The 24,716-nt window shown below is 41.9% G+C and overlaps 1 protein-coding gene across 2 annotated transcripts in view; it reads left to right on the forward strand.

The window, feature by feature from the left end:
- Positions 1-24,716, forward strand: part of LOC129168949 (formin-2-like) — a 57,880-nt gene that overhangs the window by 26,455 nt on the left and 6,709 nt on the right. For both annotated transcript variants that reach the window (XR_008566362.1, XM_054754822.1), the window contains exons 6-15: positions 1,619-2,574; positions 4,819-4,963; positions 8,802-8,889; positions 9,009-9,070; positions 10,460-10,551; positions 10,632-10,761; positions 16,542-16,688; positions 19,612-19,671; positions 20,932-21,052; positions 21,164-21,256. Coding sequence is in view for 1 of the 2 variants with exons in the window: in XM_054754822.1 (XP_054610797.1) it covers positions 1,619-2,574; positions 4,819-4,963; positions 8,802-8,889; positions 9,009-9,070; positions 10,460-10,551; positions 10,632-10,761; positions 16,542-16,688; positions 19,612-19,671; positions 20,932-21,052; positions 21,164-21,256 (1,894 nt within the window). In the remaining variant the exon portion in view is untranslated. The remainder of the gene's footprint in view (positions 1-1,618; positions 2,575-4,818; positions 4,964-8,801; positions 8,890-9,008; positions 9,071-10,459; positions 10,552-10,631; positions 10,762-16,541; positions 16,689-19,611; positions 19,672-20,931; positions 21,053-21,163; positions 21,257-24,716) is intronic.

Below are 24,716 nucleotides of genomic sequence, written 5' to 3' on the forward strand. Positions count from 1 at the left end.
TCTGTTTAGGGTCCCGGGGTACACCCTGGACTAGTCACCAGTGCACAGAAAGACAACCATTACGTCATGTTCACACCTCTGGACAATTTAGAGAATCTACAGTTAACATAACATGACTGTTTTTGGAATGTGGGCGTACCAGCAGCAAACCCACAAAAGCAAAGGGAGAACTCCACACAGAGAGGTCGAGATTTGAACCCAGCCCCGTTCAAAGTAAAGTGTAAATCCAGAATATATTTGGTAATGCTCTTACATTGTTTGGTTTTGGTTGTTTTTGTTTGTTGGAATGTCTAATACTGGACAGATTTGTGGGGTAATATACAACAGGCTCAGGTTTCAGATTCTTCTCAATAGATGGCCGGAGGTGTGGCTGGCCGTGGCACCATTGCACCTTCACATTTGCCGCTTCTTATTGGTGGTGGTGAGGCTGGTGATGGTGGTATGGGGAGTGGACCATTACCGTCGTTGGTGTCATCATGGCACTGTTACTGTTACATCCTGTTGTGGTGTCCCCTGGTTGCTCAACCCTTCAATCCTGTTCTCTCTAGCTACCCTCTCTCTACTCTAGTACAGAGAGAAAGCTCAGTTCTGTACTGACTCCTTTCCCTATCCTCTGTCCCTCTACTTTGTGTATGCATCTCTGCTGTTGACTGACATGCGTGTGTAAGGAAGAAAAGCTCTTACTTGGTGGGAAGTGGTTTGGCTTCACCTGCTGGTCTACATGTATAATCGGTAGACCTAGAATTGTTTCTTGGGAAAATTTACAGTCTTACTTTCATGTCAATGCAGTACAGTATTCCCTCGATTATCGCGGTGGATATGTTCCCAAAATAGCCCGCAATGAGTGGAATCTGCGAAGTAGCGGACACATTTTTTTTTTACAATTATTCGATGTTTTAAGGCTGTAAAACCCCTCACTATACACGTTATACACTCAGACAGACAATAACATCTTCTCACATTTCTCTCTTGTTTAAACACTCTCAAAAAAGTTCAAACCTTCATTTTATTGATCAACCTCAATGATCAACACAAGAAAGTATGAAGTCACTCAAGCATATTTCACTCCTGTGACCGTGCCTTTTCTTCCCGGCACTGTTCCTCTGTACTGTAGCGTTTTTGTATCCTTGTTAAAACACATTGCTGCAGAAGAACCAGATTCATGTACAAGCTAGCAAGCAAACAAGCTAGCAAGCAAATAAGCTAGCGATGACACAGGAGACATGGCAGGATGGCACGAAGGAGATTGATTGATTGACAATGGTCTACAGCCAATCAGGACGCAGAAAACAATGGTGCAGCCAGACAAGCAAGGGAAGAGATAGACACTCAACTTCCCACAATGCAATTCTTCTTAAAGGGCCAGGCTCGGCCTGTAACAGCATCCATGCTCTGTAATAAAAAACAAAGAAGCACTCCAAAAAAACAGCAAATCCGCGAAAAAGGGAACCGCGATAGATCGAGGGAACACTGTATTGTACTGTTTATTTATAAATAAACTGTACTGTACGGTTTGTTTTACACATTTTACTCATTTTAATTTGAAGCCAAACCATTTGAATTCAAAATGTATTGTATTTATTCGATTACTATTCAAGTTGTTTTCCTCTATTTGCAGGATGAGGTTTTCCTAAAAACAGTAAAACTGAAGGAAAAACATGTCAATGTCATCCAACAACTGGAGAAAACCATTGAAGACCTCAGGACCAAGATTGCTGAGCTGGAGCGGCAGCCTCTGCTGCCGGACACAGACGTAAAACCTACTAATTGCGACAAGGAATGTGGAGGGGAAGGAGGTCTCTTTAGGGCTGTGTGTGATGCTCACCTTCAGACTGAATCAGCTCAGGTTCTGGGCTGTCTTGAGGCCAAATCAGTGCAAACTTCACCAATGGGTGACAGCTTTAAGTTTAAAGTGCCTTGTAGTGAACCAGGTGGAGTAAATGGCCTGCAGTTGCCATTCAGACAATGTTCATGTCAGCAACAACCCCAGTCTGTACCAAGTGGGACACCTCCTCTTTTGCCAGGACAACCAGCAGTATCCATACCAGTAGGGTCAATACCAGCCCCACCCCCTCCTCCTCTTCCTCCTGGTAGTGTTGCTCCATCCTCGCCTCCTCTTCTCCCTGGTGCTCCTGTGCCACCCCCACCCCCACCTCCTCTTCCTCCAGGTAGTGTTGCTCCATCCTCTCCTCTTCTTTTCCCTGGTGGTTGTGTAGCACCCCCACCCCCTCCCCCTCCTGGTTGTGTTGCTCCACCCCCAGCTCCACCCCCACCTCCTCCTCTTCATGGTGGTGTAGCACCACCCCCACCCCCACCCCCTCCCCTCCCTGGAGGAATTTGTGCACCTCCACCTCCAGCCCCTGGCTGTGGGCCTCCTCCACCCCCTCCTCCTCCAGGAGCAATCTGTGTTCCTCCACCTCTTCCAGGAGTTTGGGGCTCCTTGCCTCCTCCTCTGCCGTTGGAGCTGTATACGCTGGGCCTGACTCAAGAGAAGCCGCCCAAGAAAGCAGTGGTGGAGCCTCCCAGACCCATGAAGCCACTCTATTGGACCAGAATACAGCTACATACCAAAAAGTACATGTTACAGTTCATCAAGGCTTAAGTGGACAGTTCAGACATGTTTGACACCATCATATTTAGTCACGTGATAACTATAAACATCTTAGTTTTTCTTAATATTGACAAACATATTTTAGGTGTTGTCATGTTTGTGCCGTGTAGCACTAATCCCCCATCCCACTGTTGCTGGTTCGTAGTAGAGCTTCAGTTGTAACGGCACCACAATTGGGCCCAACGGGAGGAGGGTTTTTTTTGGTTCAAGTGAGTGCTGAACCGTCGAGTGCTGCAAAATGAAGTGGGAAGTAAATACCTGCCTGTTCCCTCCATTTCTACATGACTTGTTGTAAATATCCCAGCCGAGCAGACTTTACGTTAGTCACAAAATGCTGAATTTTTCCCGTCACAATTGCACAAATGTCTGAAAATATTTTACACTACCGACCACAATGTCCGTCAAACAATGTAGTGCATGATGTGGGGTATTATTAAAAGCGAAATTCATTTGCACATTTCTTAATATTAAAGTTATGTCGCCCGTCTATGTCGTCACACAAAACATGTTTTTATAGTTTTACAATCATAGTTTTACATGCAAATAGTCAAAATATTAAAAGAAATAAATTGCAATCCAACGAGAAAAAGTAGAAATTTTACAAGAACTTCTTAATATTACGAGTAAAAATGATGTCATTTTGGTTGCAAAAACATTAAATATTAAAACACAAAGACAAAGAATTTTTGTCATAATATGAAAAACAAACAAAACAAGAATAAAATTGTAATGTTGGGAAAATTCGGTTGAGGAAAAAGTTAAAATGTTCCAAGAATTATGAGAAAATGAAGAAAATTTACAAGAAAAAGTTGAAATTGTTGGAATGCAGAAATGAAAAAAACAGCTGTCATTTGATGAGAATGAAGTCCAAATATTAAGAGAAAAAAGTCGTAAACTTGTAATATTATGAGGAATTAAAAAAAATAATTTTAGTAGCATAGAATTGAAATATTAAAGAAAAAAATATTTTTTAAGTCATAATATTATGAGAAACAAAAAAATTAAGTTGTAATTTTTGGTACATTAGGTTGGGGAAAATGTATGTGGTTAGTGTCCAAAAACAATGTTACCATCTATTAAAAGGAGATATGTCAAGTCCTCGGACCTAGCGGAAAACGGCTTCTCAAGCTGAAGCCTGTTTCCCTTTAGACCACCCACAAACGCATTGATTCACTCCATTTTATTTTTTTTTGCTAATGTGTGACTGGCCATCATTTACAATAACCCTTGAGTCTGTGCCTGTGCGTACATGCATACATGTGTGGGAGGAAGTCGGTAAATATATAAAACTTAAACCGCATATAACGTCTTTTCTCTGACTGTTTGCTGACACGGTCACTGACAAAGGAATGAAATAAAACATAAAATAAACATAACATCATTACCATGCAACGTGGCGCAAGCATGACAGAGCCCAGGTTTAAGAGATTTCTTTAAATATGAAGAAAGAATAGTGAAAAAAATATAGTGATTTGAATATAACATGAATGGGATGGTGTCTTCTAACATATAAAACAAATGCAGTGTTTTCATAGTCACTGTGGAATGAATGCACAAATGATATCTGTACATGTTTGAAAATGACCAAAATAGTGGAAGCTGACAAAACAATCCATGAATCAAATTTTGAAACAACTTTTCCATAACATAATAATACTGAAAGACAGGAAAATGGTGAAAATATTTAATTAAGAACTCGCTTGTGAAGTGTGATGTGTGTGTTTTTTTTCGTCGGAGTTCAACAGCTGTCAAGAAAAGTCTGTGGTAATTCTACATTTGATCAGACATACTTAAGATTTGTCAGACGGAAACAAGATCAAAACATGTTCCGGTACAGTCTAATTCAGACCTACTTCTTTCTTCCGCACTCTAAGCATCATGGGAACTGTAGTTCTTTTAGCATCGTTATTTTAACTAATAACTTCAGTTTTGTTTCAATTTGTGGAAAGATGTTGAACAGTTAAAAGTATCATGCTGAGGTCATGCATGCCAAGTTATAAAACATTTCAAAATGTACAGTTTCTCATTGTAGTTTTCTTAAAAGTAATCTTAAAATCTTGTCTCGTCTCGCCCCGTCTCGTCCTTGTGAATCCAATATCGTGTATCGTCCGGTCTCGTGAGCTGAGTGTATCGTGTATCAAAACCATCGAATACAATTACACTGTGCTTTACTATTATCAACCTTTCATCTGCCTTGTATTTTCCAGGGAAATATCTACCGAGTCCGTGTGGGAGACCATAGAAGAGCCCGATGTGGACTTTGAGGAGTTTGTGGAGTTGTTTTCCAAAACAGCCGTCAAGGAGAAGAAGCAGCCACTTTCCGACACAATCACCAAGTCCAAGGCCAAACAGGTCCTTCATTGCATTATTCCACACCATTGAAGGGAATTCTCAAAGAAATCCTTGAATTCTTTCATATACCCTATATGATATAAAGTGATGTCAATGTTTATTTACTGTATGTCCATCATAGCATAGAGACCGCAGAAAATGAACTGGACCTACCTTTTGGTATTGATATATTATTATTAGGGATGCGCTGGTCAGGGTATTATGCTGCTGAATCCAATACTGATCATCCATGAGTGAGATCGGCCGACACTGATTTACTGTAACTGTTTATTAACTGTAGATTTTTCAATTTATTTATGATGACCAATATTGGCCAGGGCCGCCGTTAGACAATTCCAAGGGCGACTGGCAAATAGGTAATTTTGGTAAATATTTTGTGAAGCGATTTTTGTACTATTTGCCACTGGGGAGCATTTTGACTACCCCAGATACCTCAGCCACGGTGATGGAACTGTCCGCGTTCGTGTCCTCAGACTCTGCCTCCTCTATGGAAGGTATGTCAGTGGGATTGAGAAGGGCCTCAAAGTATTCCTTACACCGCCTGACTATATCCTCAGTCGAGGTCAGCAGGCCCCCGTCCCCACTGTAAACGGTGTGGATCGGGCACCGCTTCCCCTTTCTGAGGCGCCGGACGGTTTAAGCTCCGGGGGTGGACGAGTTTTGCCCTGAATTCCTCAAGGCTCTGGATGTTTAGAGACTGTCTTGGCTGACACGTCTCTTCAACATTGCGTGGAAGTCGGGAACAGTTCCTGTGGATTGGCAGACTGGGGTGGTGTTCCCCCTTTTCAAGAAGGGTGACCGGAGGGTGTGTTCCAACTATAGGGGTATCACACTCCTCAGCCTCCCTGGGAAAGTCTATTCCAGGGTGCTGGAGAGAAGGGTACGACCGTTAATTGAACCTCGGCTACAGGAGGTGCAATGTAGTTTTCGTCCTGGTCGCGGAACACTGGACCATCTCTACACCCTTGCAGGGTACTGGAGGGTACTTGGGAGTTTACCCAACCAGCCTACATGTGTTTTGTGGACTTGGAAAAGGCATTCGACCGTCTCCCTTGTGGTGTCCTGTAGGGGGTGCTCCGGGAGTATGGGATTGGTGGCGCGCTACTACGTGCCATTCAGTCCTTGTACAACAGGAGCCTGGTTCACATTGCCAGCAGTAAGTCAAGCCTGTTTCCAGTGAACGTTGGCCTCCGCCAAGGCTGCCCTTTGTCACCAATTCTGGTCATAATTTTCATGGACAGAATTTCTAGGCGCAGCCAAGGTGTCGAGGGAGTCCAGTTTGGGGGCCTTAGGATCTCGTCTCTGCTATTTGCAGACAATGTGGTCCTGATAGCCTCATCAGACTGTGACCTGCAGCGTTTACTGGGACGGTTTGCATCTGAGTGCGAAGCTTCTGGGATGAGACTCAGCACCTCCAAATCTGAAGCCATGGTTCTCAGTCGGAGAAGGGTGGATTGCTCCCTCCGGGTTGGGAATGAGGTCCTGCCCCAGGTGGAGGAGTTAAGTATCTCGGGGTCTTGTTCACGAGTGAGGGAAGGTTGGAGCGTGAGGTCGACAGGCGGATCGGCGCAGCGTCTGCATTAATGCGGTTGCTGTACCGGACCGTTGTGGTGAAGAGAGAGCTGAGCCGGAAGGCAAAGCTCTCAATTTACAGTTCGATCTATGTTCCCACCCTCACCTATGGTCATGAGCTTTAGGTCACGACCGAAAGAACGAGATCGCAGATACAAGCGGCTGAAATGAGTTTTCTTCGTAGGGTGGCTGGACTCACCCTAAGAGATAGGGTGAGGAGCTCATTCATCCGGGAGGAACTCAGAGTAGAGCCACTGCTCCTTCACATCGAGAGGAGCCAGATGAGGTGGCTCGGGCATCTAGTTCGGATGCCTCCAGGACGCCTCCCTGGTTAGGTGTTCCGGGCATGCCCAGCCGGGAGAAGGCCCCGGGGCAGACCTAGGATACGTGGGAGGAATTATGTCTCACAGCTGGCCTGGGAACGCCTTGGTGTCCTCCCGGTGGAGCTGGAGGAGGTGGTCAGGGACTGGGAAGTCTGGACTTACTACTAAGACTGCTGCCCCTGCGACCCGGACCCGGATAAGCGGAGGAAAATGGCTGGATGGATTTTTGTACTATTTGACACAAACTTTAATTTAATTTGATGGATGTTTTGGAGTAATAAGAATACATGGGAAATAAATTGTTCAATAATCTATTTTTTAGTCCAAGATAACAAAATTAACACAATAAAATAATGCAAATAAATATCTTTATTAAACAGACATCTGTCCTGCTTAACTTTAAAAGAGAATAAATTGAGTGTCCAGGTTGCAGGGATGTCCAACTTTCATCACTATTAGAGCTGTCAACTATTTGTGTTTTTATGACTGGCAACCTTTCAATTATACACCATTTTATTTACCAAGCACATCTCCACTCAAATCTTTATGCTATTTTGTGCTCATGTGTCATATAAAAAGCATAAAGACTGAATTCAACCGTTATAATAAAAAACTACTTATAGTTGAAGCAAATATTCTGGAGAGTGTCACGAGGCGGCTGGGCCGAGTTCTGGATCGCGTAAAACAAAAAGGTTTAATCACAGAGGTGGGCTCAACGCCCAAACAAGGCAGTATAAAAAGGGTAACAAACAGGCTCAGGGCAACTAGCCAGGGAAAGGTACAACAACTGAAAACACTGCCGAGAAAACTAGGGACAGGGGAAAACGCACATAGCAAAAAATAAGGACGCTACTGGAAACGAGTAGCAGAACTAACCTTATCGATAGGTACAATTATCGTGGAAGAGCTACTAGAAAATAGCAACAGTACAGAACAAGACCAGTAGAGCGGGAAGGCTGTAGGTGCGCAGGAGAAGACGGAGGAATAACTGGCACCAGTCTGCTGTCTAGTGGCAGTTAATAAAGGTCCGGATAATTGAACACAGGTGTGTTCGATTAACTTGCTCATCAGGGACCCGTGCACTGAAACAAACAGCAGACAGGCGGCAGCAGAGCGACAGACACAGGACATGACAGAGAGCTCAGAGACCCCTGTGATAGTATCACTATCATAAGGCTGGACACACTATGTGTTTATGTTCATTATACAGCCACACACAAATAGTGTTTTAAGGGGCAGACACATTAGTATAATGACTACAAGACAGCAAAATTGTTCTGTGACACTTGAAAAAGTTAGTATGTACCCCATGAACATGACATCCACTAAAAACGACACCAAACTAACCGCATTGCTTGTTTGTTTTAAAAACAAAATGTCACTGTGGTAAAAAGTCACATTTGGAGTCCAAAATCGAGAAGCTAAGCAGATAACTCTAACTAGCTAGCTGTCTATCAAAGTGCATCCCTGCTTATTATGGGTGTTGGCAACCTTACGTGACACAGCACACATGTACTGTTTTCCGCCGCATTCCGATTGTTTTTTGTGATCGGCTGTGAAAGGCATTTATCGTCATATGCCAATCGTGTTTTTTTTACGGAAATTGGCTGGCACTAGTCGGTGGCCGATCAATTGGAGCGGCCCTAATTATTATATCATATCAGGTCAGATCGTAATTTTGAGGCCAGAAAGACAGTTACAGGTCAAAGTCCCATATTCTGACTTCCTAAATGTCCCAAACAACAAAAATAATCTGTGAATGAATTACAAAATGTACATACATTTAGCATATATTGCCAAAATATTATTTCCTACTGTATATCCATCCATTTTCTATACCTCTTGTCCTTCTATCCTACATAATAACCTGAATTTCCTTCGGCATCAATAACATCATTATCTACCTGTCTAACCTCAAATCCATTGTTTTTTTTTTTTTGTAGGTTGTAAAGCTCCTAAACAACAAACGATCTCAGGCTGTAGGAATCCTGATGTCCTCACTGCATCTTGATATGAAAGATATCGAACATGGTAGCCATGACACTGCAAACAACAGCATAAATTCTTTTGTTTCTTCTCTTGAGGGAGCACGCTAACCTTCTCTTATCTTGCATCCTCACACATTTCCTTGCATTTTGCTTTTCTTGCAGCCATCTTGAATTTGGACAACACAATAGTTGACCTGGAGACCCTGCAGGCACTGTATGAAAATGTAAGTTCAACACACAAACCCTTTTTTACGTGATACGTTGAGCCCTACATTATTGTTAACTCATGTACGTCATTGTCTCGACAAAAAAACTGTAAAATGTCTGCCTGTCTTTGTTCATCGGCACTATAAAATGAAGTGAATGGATTAAATTTTTCTTATAATAAATAGTCTCTGTTACAATACCGTTACCGTTGTCAACTTAAGAAATGTTAGGTACAGTGGCTCCTCGGTTGGCATGCGCCCCTGTTCGCATGTTTTTCAGTTATGTAATGATTTTAGAATGATTTTATGTTTTTATGGAATGATTTTATGAAATGATTTTACCCTCCTTTCCTGTAAAAACTTTGAATTACCTTGAGTATGAATTGTACTAAACTTGCCTTGCCTTAATGTTGAAAATTTAATCCAAAATGGTTTGTCTTGGTTTACGTATATTTTCCGTTTAACGTACAATATGTCTACAATACCTCTTGTCGTGTTATTAATACATCGCTTGAGTCCAACTGTGTTCTTAATGTATTTTTTAGCACAGAGCGTCCTTAGCTTCTAGCGAAGAGGCTTGCTAGCTAAGTTACAAAATGGCAATCGGAACCGGAAGTCAGCTACTTCGCCCGTCTATGATGTCATAAGCGGTTGACTCTCAAAAATGTTAACACAAAACACCTTTCGATAGTTTTACACGCATAAAACAATTCTAAATGCATATAAACGAATGAAAGACATAAATGAACATTTAAGGTTACTTTTACCTGCACTGAAGACGTGATTCTTGATGTGACTGTTCCCAAAGACACGGACACCATCTTCCTGTTTTGTCATGAGTTATTTCTTAAATTCAGTTCAGCTCAGTATTTTTCATCTTCTTTATCAAAATTTTGGCACTTGAAACATTCTTTGGTTCCATTTTGACTTATTGAGATGAGAAACACTATTGAATTCAATAAGTAAGTCATAGCAAAACAGGAGGGTGGTGTACGTGTGGTGTCTCACGGCCATATCGTGGCATGGATGACATCTTCACTGAAGGTAAAATCAACCTTAAATGTTCATCTATCCCTTTCATTCATCATTTATATGCATTTATATGCATTTGGAATTGTTTTCTGCATGTCAAACTATACTTGTAAAACTATAAAAAAAAGATGTTTTGTTGTAACATTTTTGGCTTTCTGGAACGTATTAACTGCATTTATATCATTTCTTGTACGTGAAATTGCCTCAGTTAACATCCTTTTTGGTTGGAGTCGGACCTTCTGGAACGAATTAATGACGCTAACCAAGGTTCCACTGTACTGCAATTTGAAATCAACTTAGAAGAGTGCGGATTCCAGTGACGCATTATATTATGTGTTATATTGTATGTTTTTGGACTACATTTGTACTCTACAGAGGGCTCTGCCAGAGGAGCTGGACAAGATCGAGAAGCACATGAAATCCACAAAAGACAAAGAGAATGCTAAACCTCTGGACAAACCTGAGCAGTGAGATGATGCCATTGTACTTCAGTTGTAACGGACTTGTGTCTGTGTAGCAACGACAATGTGTGTATTTTATGTTACAGGTTTCTTTACCAGCTCTCCTTGATTGCCAACTTTTCTGGCCGAGTCTTTTGTATCCTCTTCCAGTCAAGCTTTTGTGAGTGCATGTCATCCATAATGAAGAAACTGGATACATTGCTGAGGGTATGTCAGGTGAGTGACTTTTTTCTAGAATATACATAAGTACTGTATATACACAGCACAACACACACCACAGAAAAGTGTTCAGCTTCTTTCACGCAGACATTCCGCAAAAGTGCTGCATCAGAAAAGCAAGACATTGGCGTAAATGTGTGAGCGTTCTGACAGCCACACAGAAGCCTGGTATCAGATTATTAGGTGCAAGGCACCAGCACAACAAACCGGAAACTAAAACTATCTGAACTAACATAAATGACATGAAACGTGAAATGACCATGCAACCCATTTAGAAAAGGAGACTACACGTACACAGTTTGCCATGACAACACTTCGTATAAACATGCCAATCGTTATCGCACTTTTGAGAGCAGAGGTGTGGACTCGAGTCACGTGACTTGGGCACTTGAGTCAGACTGTAGTCACAATTTTCATGACTATGGACTTGATTTGACAACATCATCAAAGACTTCCAACTTGACTTAGACTTTGACATGAATCACTCGAGACTTGACTCAGGCTTTTATTCTGATAACTACTTGAGATTGTCAAATACTTGAGAGTGTGAGTGTGTTGAGCAGAATGTGTCCCTGTTCAGAGTATTCAACCAACGGGATGGTTATTATGTCATTTCCATCAAAACGACAAATTTTCCCACAGAACCTGCCTCACAGAATTACGTTTGTTAACATCCAATCAGGTTTAACAGCAAACAATAAGGGTGTGGATTACATTTGACATTTTATGCAACAGTACATGTTCACTGAGCAAAGTAATGTAGTTATAATGTACATATTATGTAGGCATTATAAGAAACTAATGTAAGATCAGCAGAGCTTATTTAATTTATTGTTTTAAAGCACATACCACAAAGTGGTCTCAAAGTTTGATACTTTAATGTAAGCAGACACAGTTAAAAATGAAACAAGTAAACTAAATAAACACTAAACTAACCAAAATTGTATTAGAAACAATAATAATCACAGTAGATTATTATTACTGATGTTGTTTTTACTATCCAATGTATGTGTAGTATTTTAAGTGAGCTAAGATGTAGCATGCTACTCTTGTTGGTGGAGCTTTCGTGTCTTGTTCATTTTTAATCAGTAACTAGTGGCTTACACAGTATTTTGCCCATCACTGTGTATATTATGTTCCATCCATCCATTTTCAATGCCGCTTATCCTCATTAGGGTCGCGGGGTTATGCTGGAGCCTATCCCAGCCCAAACGGAGATTCGAACCCAGGTTCCCTATCTCCTGACTGTGTGGCCAACATGCTAACCACTCGGCCACCATGCAGCCCTGTTATATTATATATGTTATATTAAGGTAATGATAACCTTTATTTCAACATGAGTTACGGTCTTGGGCTGTACGGTGACCTCGTGGTTAGCATGTTGGCCACCCACTCAGAAGATTGTGGGTTCGTATCTCCCTTGGAAAATCTCTGCATGGACTTTGTTCTCCTCGTGCGTGTGTGGGTTCTCCCCCGGCTTTTCCCTTCTCACATTCCAAATTTAGGTTAATTGGAGACTGTAAATTGTTCATAGGTGTGAATGTGAATGTGAAAGGTTGTTTTTCTATGTGTGGCGACCTGTCCACTGTGTACCTGTATGCCACCCAAAGACAGCTGGGATAGGCTCCAGCATACCTATGACCCTAATGAGGACAAGCAAGGGAGTTGGCGTCTGTGGCGTGAGCAACCATAAGATACGGCCACATATCAATATGTCTGTGCAATATTTTGGAGATTAAAGCAAATAATGGTGCATGTCGTTGAAATGTTTTGCTCCAACTGTGTGAGTGTATATGGTGTGATGCATAAAGACATCAAATTAGAGACGCTCCAATCAGGTTTTTATGCCGCCAATACCGATATCGATCATCTACTAGTGAAATCGCCCGATACCGTCACATAGATTAAGTGTACATGTTTTAATGAAAAACATTGAAAAACCATTGATTTTCATAGCTTATTTTAACCCAGACAAAGACAATATGCTTGTTTTACCAGAACATTAACAAAATGCTGGTATCCACAACCCACATGTTGTATTTCAGAATGCATGTCTGTCTACTGTTCTCACATTAATAAATGAACCTGAATGAAAAGCAGGCTTGCAGGCACCTCGTGGTCGCAGCGGGGGCTCCCTGGTGTCTGTGGGCACCACGTTGGTGACTGCTGGCTTATATGATATGAAAGGGGTACAATAAAATTTCAACAAGAACTTATTTGACTGACTTTTTCAAAGTCACTGGTGAAACTTAGTGGATCAGCCTTCTTGCATCCAAAGAAGACTTTGGATCCAGCAGGACCCCAGGCAGTCGGCAAACCCGGTTTCCTCCACCGTCGCCAACGGCTAGACATCCAGTCCGACGAATCCAACCACGGTTCAGGCTATTACGGGCATGTGTCCTGCGTTTTGGCTATCATCATCTCATTGCTAGCCACAAAAACTCACCACACCCTGCCAAGTGCACGCTCCCCAAATGAAGCACCAGACTACAGCTGATTTTTTTTTTTTTTTTTTTTTTTTTACATGGGGCCCAGATTTCCTGGTTGCACACCTACTATATGATATGAAACGGGAACCATAAAATCACCTTCATACAGACATGGACTTTCAGGTAGCACACAGCGGTGCTCCAAGTGACAGAGAAGTCAGTAAACCCGGTGTCTTCCACCGCTGAGAGAGGCTGGTCATCTAGTCTGATCAATTCAATTATTTTTTGGGTTATGCTTTAGACGTCTGACTGCCACGCGCATACGGGCGAGTGTTGTCCAGCGTTTTGGCTACATTCGCTGCCGTTTGACTGATGATCGCATCGTGAGCCTCGAAGACTCACCGTACTCTGTCAAGTATTTTTTTCTTCAAGTGTTTGTTCTTGTGTTTGGCACGCCAACGCAGCATGAAGGAAAGTGGTAGGGGAATGCTACCCAAGACGTTAGGGCAAGACACTACACTGCCCATAGGTAGCACTACAGGCTGCAATGGTACAAGCCACAGGTGATCGGTTTTTGTGATTGCTGTTCAGAGGCATATGCCCATCACATGCTTTTTCACGGAAATTTGCCGATACTGATCAGTGGCCGATTGATCGGAGCCTCCCTAACCTAAACCTTATTTTAACCTTATTTCATTCACTACTTAGCATTGATTGTATTCTGAATGTTATGTAAGCACTCTCTGTGTGATTAAGTTCTGTCAAACTCGTCTTCCTACCCCTTTCATGTCAATAAGAGACAATGTAAACACTGAATGACGACCATTTTCACCACTTCATATCACTTCAAATTGTGTCCATGTTCTATTCAATTTCAAACACATGCACGCACGCACGCACACACACACAATCAAAACACATCAAGTTAAACACTAAATAGGGCTGATGACTTGTAAGGACTCGAAAATGTTAAAGCATTTGACTTAAGCCTGTCGTGTTTGACTTGAGACTAGGACTCACATATCTTGTGACTTGACTTGAGACTCGGGCCCTGTTCACACAGAAATGTTCTCTTTTTTGGCGAGTTGAAAAAAATTTGCACTAGCACTGTGCCGGATTAGTAAATAGTTGCATCCCGACGGGAACAGATCACTGAATGAAAATGATGTAATACCCAAGGCACACCTGCATGTGGCGCTGCAAACAGACACGAAGGGCAACACATGACACACCACATTATAGAAGAAGAAAGAATGCATGCACATAAGTCTGTCGCCGTCCGCTTTCCAAGGCTCATCTAGACTATGATGAAGTGGAATTACTTCTGTGAGTCATTTAGGAGAATAAGACAACAAAATATCAGGAGAATGTCGACTGTCAGCCGAAATATTCTGATATTATGTTGGCTTGTCGTCAAAGCTCACTTCTGGTCACGTGACACCGACGGGTCGGTGACGTCATTGTTTTCGTAAAAATGTGATTTCGGCTGTCTACACGGAAACGACAAACCGCCGTTTTCAGATTTTCCTACTCTGGAAGCTGTTTTCAAAAAATCCTATTTCCGGGCACCCAGAACGCCGTTTCCGTGTGGACGAGAGGCTGAAACAGTAAAATGCTTTGCCGTTTTGACCTGAAAACGTTTCCATGTGGATAGCCCCTTACTTACAACTTGTAGACTGACTTCTCCCCACCTCTGTTTGAGAGCCGTGACCCCTTCTAGCCAAAGCTGGGCTGCATTGTACAAACATGCAATGCAACAAACACTTAATTTCCCTCACTCAATGGGTACGGTGTGGAAAATCAGTATGCCGAATGTTCTGTACTAAGAACTTCTGATAACAAATACATGTATTGTTACACCCTAGTCGACATTATATACTGGCTCCCGTCAGCAAATTGTCACTGTTGACATTGCAGATGAATGACAAGTCGGTGCGAAGAGCAGGTAAAATGGATCCAAAAAGTAGTTTGTTAAAGGGATCGATCGTATTTTTTGACATGAAGTTGTATGGCATCCCCCATCTGCAGTGTAGTCCAATAACAGCAACTTACGCCCCACTTGGTTCCCAAAGTTCAGACATATAGACAAGAGTTTGAGAAGCCAAACTCTTTACTTAATTGTCCCCAGCAACTAAGCGCAACTACATTCTTCATCACAGAAATCTGACCAGAACTGGACTTAGGAGACCAAGTGGGGAGTAAATCGCTGTTAATGGACTACACTGCTGGTGGGGATGTCATACAACTTCATGTCAAAAAATCCAAACTATCCCTTTAACGTTGGACAGTTATTGGCAGATTCAAACTTCAAAACTCAAACAACATGTTTGGATTGAACAGGCAAGAACATACATGTGGATCATGTCCCAGAGTGAAGCTTTTGTCCGAGTAACTCGTGAAATATCGCTCAGTGGCATAAAGAAGCTAAATCTGAATTCTTTGACAAATTTGATAGTCAAGTAAGAAAGTAACACAATAGTTACTTTCCCAGGTCACTAATTACATTTATGAAGGAGTAGTTCTGTTAGTACAGTCGTTGCTCGTTTATCGCGCTTAATTGGTTCCACACCGGAAAATAGGATTCAATATTCAATATTATTGCAGGTATAGCATAGAAAACCTGTTTATGACTTTCTAAATCCAGGTTTTAGCATTATTAGAGTCCTGTAGACATGAAATAACACCCCAATACTATGTGTTCTTTCTGCTATTGCCAAATAGCATTATTTTAGTTTTACTTAAGTTCAAGGGTAATCTGGTTTTATCAAACCATGTCTTTAATATGACCTTTTCATCCTTTACTTTTTAAATTAGTTCTTGTGTGCTTTCACCAGAGCAAAAAGCAGTGGTATCATATAATAATACCAACTTTACAAGTCCATTGCCACTTTACAGATGTCATTGATTGAACAGTTTTTGTCCCAATATGGACCCCTGGGGTACTCCATAAGTAATATTTAAAGTTGCAGATGTATATTCTCCTAGCTTTACAAATTGCTTGCTATTTGCTAGGTAGCTTTTAACCCAATTCAAAACTAATCCTCTGATTCCGTACCTTTCTAATTTTGTTGTTAAAATGTGATTAATTGTATCGAAGGCTTTTGTCAGATCCATAAATACTGCGGCTCAGGCCATAATCATAGTCAGCCACGAAACAGTTTATTTAATAGTTCATTTATTTTTTTTTTCTAAAAAAAAAATGCAATATAGTGAGGGGGCGATATTTGAACCTCAATATAGCGAGGGACGACTGTAATTCCATTACTTTTTTGGGAAACTGACTATAATGTGTGACTTTTTAAAAGAAGTTTTTCTGTCCCTTCACCAAATGCTGTGACTCTTGTCAAGGTGTTGCAGGACAGTGAAAAGGTGAAACAGATTCTAGGTCTGGTCCTGGCTTTTGGAAATTTCATGAATGGAGGAAATCGTACAAGAGGCCAAGCTGATGGTTTCACCCTTGACATCCTTCCCAAACTCAAAGATGTCAAAAGCAGTGTGAGTAAACACAAATACATTGTATATACTGTAAATAAGCTCCAATATACGTATGTACACTATATATAGTTTGTATATGCACAAAATTATTTTTTGTGAGATATAGTCTGGCATTATTAGTCATAACATTCATTATATTCATAATATTCATGTTGGTCATATAGCTTGTCCATACGACGGTCTGACCATCCATCCATCCATCCATCCATCCATCCATCCATCCATGTTCCTCCACTTATCCGGGTCCAGGTCGCAGGAGCAGCAGTTTCAGTAGGGCAGCCTAGACTTCCCGGTTTGCGACTACCTCTTGCAGTTCCACCGGGAGGACACCAAGGTGCTCCCAGACCAGCTGTGAGACATAATCCCTCCAACGTATCCTTGGTCTGTCCTGGGGCCCCCTCCCAGCTGGGCATGCCCGGAACACCTCACCAGGGAGGCGTCCGGGATGCATCCGGACTAGATGCCTGAGCCACCTCAAATGGCTCCTCTCAATGTGAAGGAGCAGCAGCTCTACTCTGAGCCCCTCCCAGATGACTGAGCTCCTCACCCCTATCTCTTAGGGTGAGTCCAGCCACCCTATGGAAGAAACTCATGTCAGCCGCTTGTATCCACAATCTCTTTCTTTCAGTCACGACCCAAAGCTTATAACCAATAGGAAGAGAGAGAAGAGAGAGTTTTGCCTTCCGGGTTAGCTCCCTCTTCACTGCGACCGCATTACTCAGAAGCTGTGCCGATCCGCCTGTCGACCTCACGCTCCAACCTTCCCTCACTCGTGAGCAAGACCCCAAGATACTTGAACTCCTCCACCTGGGCCAAGAAGTCACTCCTAACCCGGAGGGTGCAATCCAATTTTTTCCGACTGAGAACCATGGCCTCAGATTTGGAGGTGCTGAGTCTCATCCCAGAGCTTCACACTCCGCTACAAACCGCCCCAGTAAACGCTGAAGGCCACAGCTTGATGAGGCCATCAGGACCACATCATCTGCAGGTACAAGATCCTAAGGCCCTCAAACTGGACTCCCTTGTTGCCTTCACTATGCCTAGAAATCCTTTCCATGGAGACAAAGGGCCGCCTTTGTGGAGGCCAGCGTTCACCAGAAACAGACTAGACATACTGCTGACAATGCAAACAAGGCTCCTGCTCCGGTTGTACAAGGACTGAATGGCAAATAGTAGCGCGCTACCAAACTTGTCCACCCCGGAGCTTTGCCACCGAGGAGTGTTTGTGTCCTCAGACTCTGCTTCCTCTATGGAAGGTATGCCAGTGGGATTGAGAAGGGCCTCAAAGTATTCCTTCTACCGCCCGACTATATCTTCAGTCGAGGTCAGCAGGCCACCATCACCACTGTAGACAGTGTGGACCAAGAACTGCTTTTCCTTTCTGAGGTGTTGGATGGTTTGCCAGAACCTCTTTGAGGCCAATTCTCCATGGCCTTACCGAACTCTTCCCACACCGGAGTTTTTGCCTCGATCACCTGCCGGCCCCTGTCAGTTGCTCCCACAAGTCTTTGTCTTGCTAAAGTTTCTTCAACTTTTCACCACTTTACAGACCAGAGTTGGCTAGTTTTTCCATACCTGACAGTTTCGACTGCTCACTTGCAGTCTTTTTCGGAGCAGTGCAGGCAGCAATGAGAAAACACAATATAAACACACCAATAAAACCATATAAAAACTCAGACAATTACTATTCCACCCAAAAGATAAAATAGAGTCGGAACAAAAATGTAATGTCATAGATTCAATTTATGACCTTACATACAATATATGCTATACAAGTGATAGACCATTTAGCATTTTGCCATATGAAATACCCTGCATGTCTTGCAATGTATTGGGGACCCGGGTGGGAATTCAATATAAGGACAAGGGAATGTTGGACAGAATGTGAGAAGGAAACAGTGAGGACTTGCACACAAGCAACCAAGCACAAAGCAGAGCAGGAACAACTCAAATCTGCCATTTCTGACCATTGCAAAAGAGAAAACCACATTATGGATTGGAATGGAGCAAACATCATTGGGACAGAGGACAACAAACACCAACATCTGCTGTCCTAAGAAGTCGGACAGCAGATGGCGCTATCGCCCTGCCTTCACTGGCAGGAAGACAGGGACAACATCTGGATAAATCAGCTGACAAGAAAGTCACAGGAAAATCACATGACCAACAGGAACAGCAGAAACTGAAGAAGACTACAAGTGAGCGGTCGAAACTGTCAGGTATGACAAACTAGCCATCTCTGGTCTGTAAAAAAGTACTGTTTAGAATGTATGAAAGATAGACCAAATGACCCTCTTTGGCTTTTTCCACATCCATACAAATGCAGTTAGAGTAACAGCTGCACAATTAATGCCATGTTACCTGGTTCCCTTTTTAATTTAGCTAGCTGTAGCAGGGTAAGCAAACGAGTTAACACAGATGAATACCCACAAGTCTTGGTTCAGTAAAAAGCTTACTCACAATATTCGACCATCACTACTTCTTTGCCTCAACAAGAAGTTAAGACTAAACCAACTCATACTGATTCACAATACTCTCATTTTTATTTAACATTTTCATAGTGAAATAACATGCTTGAGACTCTTGGCCTGTGATATAGTCAATATTTTACAATATTAAGAATGAAATATCTTTTCATCTGGAGCAGTTATTGGCTGTGTTTAAAGAGGTGGAGAAGGCAAACATAAAACCTCAAAGTTTTGTTCAGATAGCTTAGCATACATTGATCTTAAAGGTACAACGCGTATCAAAGCGGCTCTCCCTTTCATTTTTCTGTATGCGGTCCTCAGTGGAAAAAGCTTGGACACCTTCGTTGCAAACCAAATGAAATGAAATCATCATCAAACATCAATTCCCAGGAATGTACATGTTAATAGTTATTCTTTATAAAATCTTTTTCTTTTGCTTTTCTGCCCCCATGCAGGACAGCATGAAAAGTCTTCTGTCGTACATCGTTACGTACTACCTGAGGAACTTTGACGAGGTGAGCATTTGCTTTAGATGTTACGTGATGGACATTAGGACATTATCAGCACGTGGTGAAGTTTACTGTAACACTCTCCAGCTCTTAGACTGCATTTATTTCCAATTGACAAACATCCCTGTGCTTACTAGTATTACAGTAGTATTTCCATAACTCCAAGTCTGCATTGACATGACAGGTTCTCTGTATTGTAAGTGATTTTTATCCATGTATTATCTAGATTGACATCAGATGACGTGTTTTTTGTCCTTTACATTTGTTACTTCAGTTTACTGATCCATTGTAATGCCTGGTACAGCTAAAGGTACATTTGTGTGGACAAATATAATGATGATAACAAATATAGCTCAATTTAAGAGCTGATATATAGCAACTTCCATGGTCTTCTTGATAATAACCAAAATCACTTAAAGGGATAGTTCAGATTTTTTTGACATGAAGTTGTATGACATCCCCATCAGCATTTTAGTCCAATAACAGTGACTTACCCCCCACTTGGTCTCCTAAATCCACTTCTGGTCTGATTTCTGTGTTCCACTTAGTTGCTGAGGACAATTAAGTAAAGAGTCTGGCTTCTCAAAACAATGTGCGTTCTGAAGATTAATACATTTGCATCACAAAAATGCCTTCTCAAAAAAATCTGACCTCACAAAACACTCACTCACATCTTCTTCCGCTGTGGAACACATACGTAATTAAGATGGCCGCGTAGATGCAAGCGTCTTCGTCACATACACATGAACGCACAGGCGACAGTACGCAGGAATGCAGCCAAGCCTTTTGTGTCTGATTTTGAAGGCATTTTTGTGATGCAAATGTATGAATCTTTTGAGCGCATATTGTTTTGAGAAGCCAAACTCTTGACTTAATTGTCCCCAGCAACTAAGCAGAACTGCATTCTTCATCACAGAAATCTGACCAGAACTGGCCTAAGGAAACCAAGTAGGGGGTTTGGACTATAATGCTGATGGGTATGACATAAAACTTCATGTCAAAAAATCCAAACTATCCCTTTAAGTTCTTACATGAATAGCTATAGCATTGTACTGCCAAAAAATGTTACTCTAATGAGCTATTTTTGTTGTCATTGTTATATTTGTCCAAACTAAGGTACCTTTAGTTGTATCAGGCATTGAAATGAACAAGAAAGTGAAGAAACAAGGATGGTAGTAACTTTTTTCCATGACTTTTATTGGCAGAAAAAATATTGTCTGTTTGTGTGTGATTTCATTTCATTCATAATTGAATGTGTCTGTGCAGGATGCTGGAAAAGAGACTTGTGTTTATCCTCTCCCTGAGCCTCACGATTTATTCCAGACTTCACAGATGAAGTTTGAAGACTTCCACAAAGACTTGACTCGACTCAGAAAAGACTTGAGAGGTAATTGTTATTTGCATTTAGCAACACTTGTACATTCATGTATTACAGCACAACATTCGGTACCTCCAACTCTGGCAATGCAAGCATTTTATGATATCATTCTCACCTCAGCATGTACCTCAGAGGTGGAACGGGTGTGCAAAGCTTCAGCTGAAGATAACCTGCAGCCTTTCAAGGTCAAAATGGAGGATTTTCTTTCACAAGGTATCCAACAAATGCATGAATGTCTGTGTCAATACATCTGGGACAGGTGAGAAATAGTCATAATTTTATGAGAATAACGTTGTAATATTATGAAGAAAAATAAAGTAATTTTAGTAGCATAAAGTTGAAATATTAAAGAAAGGATTGTTTTTTAAGGCCGTAATATTTTGGGAAACAAACAAAACAACAAATAAAGTTGTAATCTTTGGAAAATTAGGTTTCAGAAAAAGTTGTAATGCTACAAGAATAAAGTAAAAATATTAAGGGAATGAAGCGCAAAGTGAAATGTTTGCAAAGTAAAAAAAAAACAAAAAAAAATTTCAAGAGTTTAAATATAACATTTTTCAATTATAATATTATGACTACAAATAAAACAAAATAAAGTTAAGTTAGTTAAGAATAAATAAATACATTTCTGAACATTATTTAAGAAGAAAATTGAATTAGTTGAAAAATAAAATACACTAAGTCCCCAACCAACAAACACAATTGGTTCCAGACGACCGTTCTCAAGTCGAATTGTTCTTAAGTAGGGGAAAAGGTAATATTACTAATTATAAGTACCACATGTATGTGTATACATATACAGTATATGTGTATGTATGTAAATATGAGTTTGGATGCAGTAGTAATATTAAACGAGGATAATTAATGAAAAAAAACAATAATAAAAATGATATAATAATACGTAATGATAAATGTTATTTACCTTTGAAGAGGAGTGGTCGAGCATACGTCACTGTGGTGGTGGAGGAGGAGTTATTGAAAAAAGGACAAATGGTCGTCGTCGTGAGACTCTTCTAAAAGAGGTAGTGTTCTGTGGGTGGTGTAGAAATAAGCAGGCCTATTAACTCTTCATAAACTTTAATCACACGCTCTGTCGGGGTTGTATCATCCACATACAAACTTAGCTTTCCATTTAGCTTTCTCTTCCCAGAGTCTAACTCTTCCTCTGTTGGTCCCATTAGCAGTGTCACAGTGCCCTCTACTGGTCAAGCATGTACAGTGTAAATAATGAAGTTACAGTACTAAAAGGCAAAATACATGAAAAAATAGACCAGTCGGCTTGTGTTCGTATCTCCGAAAGTTCGCATGTCGGATGTTCATAAGTTGGGGACCTAGTGTGTATATATAGTTTTAAAGATTTACATGATTGTCTATGGGAAAATTAGCTTTGGTTAGAGTCCGTTTTGGTTTGAGTCGGACCTTCTGGAACAGATTAATGATGTTAACCAAGTATAAGAACAGCTCGCAAATAAATGACTCGCCACTGCAAATCCCTTCAGTTTTTCCCAGGAAACTCACGTCATCATCACCATTTTCCCTTCATCCTCTGTTTTAAATAGTTTCCCGTAAATTACCCTTATTTTAACTTTATTTAAAAAGTCTGAGGGTTTGTCGCAAAGTTTGTCCGCAAAGTAGATTAAAGTGGATTAGAATCAAATAGAAATTAATTTCTCACCTTTAATGTTTTTTTTGCATTTTGTCTCTGTAACAATAAACCCATAATAAAAAATAATTAGGGGTGCACAATAATTACTGGACCAATAATTACCGGGCCGATATCAGGGAATTATGATTTCATACAGATAAATCCCATAACATTAAAAATAGCTCCGATTGTCACGTCTTGTCTTTGGCATTGTGGCGATGACCCCATTATGCAGAAAGCATGAACCACTTGCAGGAAAAACTTATCTTTTAATGATAGCTGCAGTAGGAACTCGAGTTATACAGGTTTGCAGTAGCGTGTCAGGCTTGCACAAACACACAATGCAACAAACAACACTAAGATGCACACACCTGAACTAAATAGAAGGACAACTCAAATTAGCAACAGGTGCAAGTGATAAAGGAGAAAGCAAAGCAGGCAGACACAAACCAGGCAAAACAGGAAGCACTACCAAAATAAGAGCATGAAACAGGAACTAAGGCATAAAAGTGGAAACAAACTAAACTGCCACGCAGGCTCACTCCTGGATCGTGACATCCGTTAATTTTTAAAATTCGCTCCAATTAGGCGAGATTACCCAGACTGTGTGGATCAGCAAATCCAGCGCTCCTTTTTTTCCAGCCTGTGATATTAACGGCCTGTCGTAACTTATCCTGAGCTCACTTTAAACAACCATTTACTTTAAGAGGAAGGACGTTGTCCCAAATGCTCCACGGTGAGGGGAAAACCATTGAGCACACTAAAAACCTTATCAGCCAACTGAAATGCCAACGCAGTAGCGTTGGAAAAGAGACCTCCATGGCATCACACCGGCTGCTCTGAACATGTGCCCAAATACAGGGCACGTGTTGATGGATATTTTGTCTCTTTTTAGAGAGACGGTTCTTTGGCTAGGCTTACTAAAGATTCAAGATTCAAGAGTTTTATTGTCATTTGCACAGTAAAACAGGTGGTTTTGCTATGCAATGAAATTCTTATTCTGTTCATTCTCCCAAAAAAAGAAAGAAAAACACAAGAAAATGAATAAGAACATCAGAATTCCCAGTAAGCGCGGGTCACAAGCTCGCGTTGATTAAGTCCCTGCCCTTTGTACACACCGCCCGTCGCTACTACCGATTGGATGGTTTAGTGAGGTCCTCGGATCGGCCCCGCCGGGGTCGGCCACGGTCCTGGCGGAGCGCCGAGAAGACGATCAAACTTGACTATCTAGAGGAAGTAAAAGTCGTAACAAGGTTTCCGTAGGTGAACCTGCGGAAGGATCATTACCGAAGCGGCGCGCCGCGGGGTGCTGGAGGCGGCTCCTCCCCCGGGCGCGGCCAACCCAGGTGGCGCTACCCCGGTGGCCGAGAGCGCCGGTCCCACGGCTCGAGGGACCGGGCCCCGCTCGAGGCGCGCGGCGGCACGGCAGGCTCCGTCCCGCCCGCACGCACGCGTTACGGCGGAGGGGCTCCGGCTCCCCCGGTCCGGGCGCGGGCGGCGCGGGCGGGCGTCCCGGCGGGTACCAGCATGTGAGCTTTCCCACAAGGGAAAATAACATCCTGGACCAAGTCTACTGCAACATGAAAGGTGCTTTGAAAGCTGTTCCAAGACCCCACTTTGGAAAGGCTGACCACATCTCTATATTCCTTTATCCAACATACAGACAACTTCTTAAAAAAGCTCCCCCAGTAAGTACAGCAGTTAAAGTGTGGAATGAAGAAACTGATCAAGTACTTCAGGACTGCTTTGGCTGCACAAACTGGGATGTGTTTAAAACTGCAGCGGGGAGGGAAGATTGTACTGTTGATTTGGATGAATATGCTTCTGCTGTTATTAGAGACTGTTACCACCACCAAGTATTACAGAAAATACCCTAACCAAAAACAGTGGATGAACTGTGATGTAAGGGCTAAGCTACGTGCTCGTTCGACTGCATTTGTCATGGGCACCGCTGATGACTACAAAAAGGCCAGATATGACCTGAGGAGGTCCATACGAGAGGCCAAAAGACAGTACAGACAGAAGCTG

Source organism: Dunckerocampus dactyliophorus, chromosome 2, assembly GCF_027744805.1.
Source record: "Dunckerocampus dactyliophorus isolate RoL2022-P2 chromosome 2, RoL_Ddac_1.1, whole genome shotgun sequence".
Lineage (NCBI taxonomy): Eukaryota > Metazoa > Chordata > Actinopteri > Syngnathiformes > Syngnathidae > Dunckerocampus > Dunckerocampus dactyliophorus.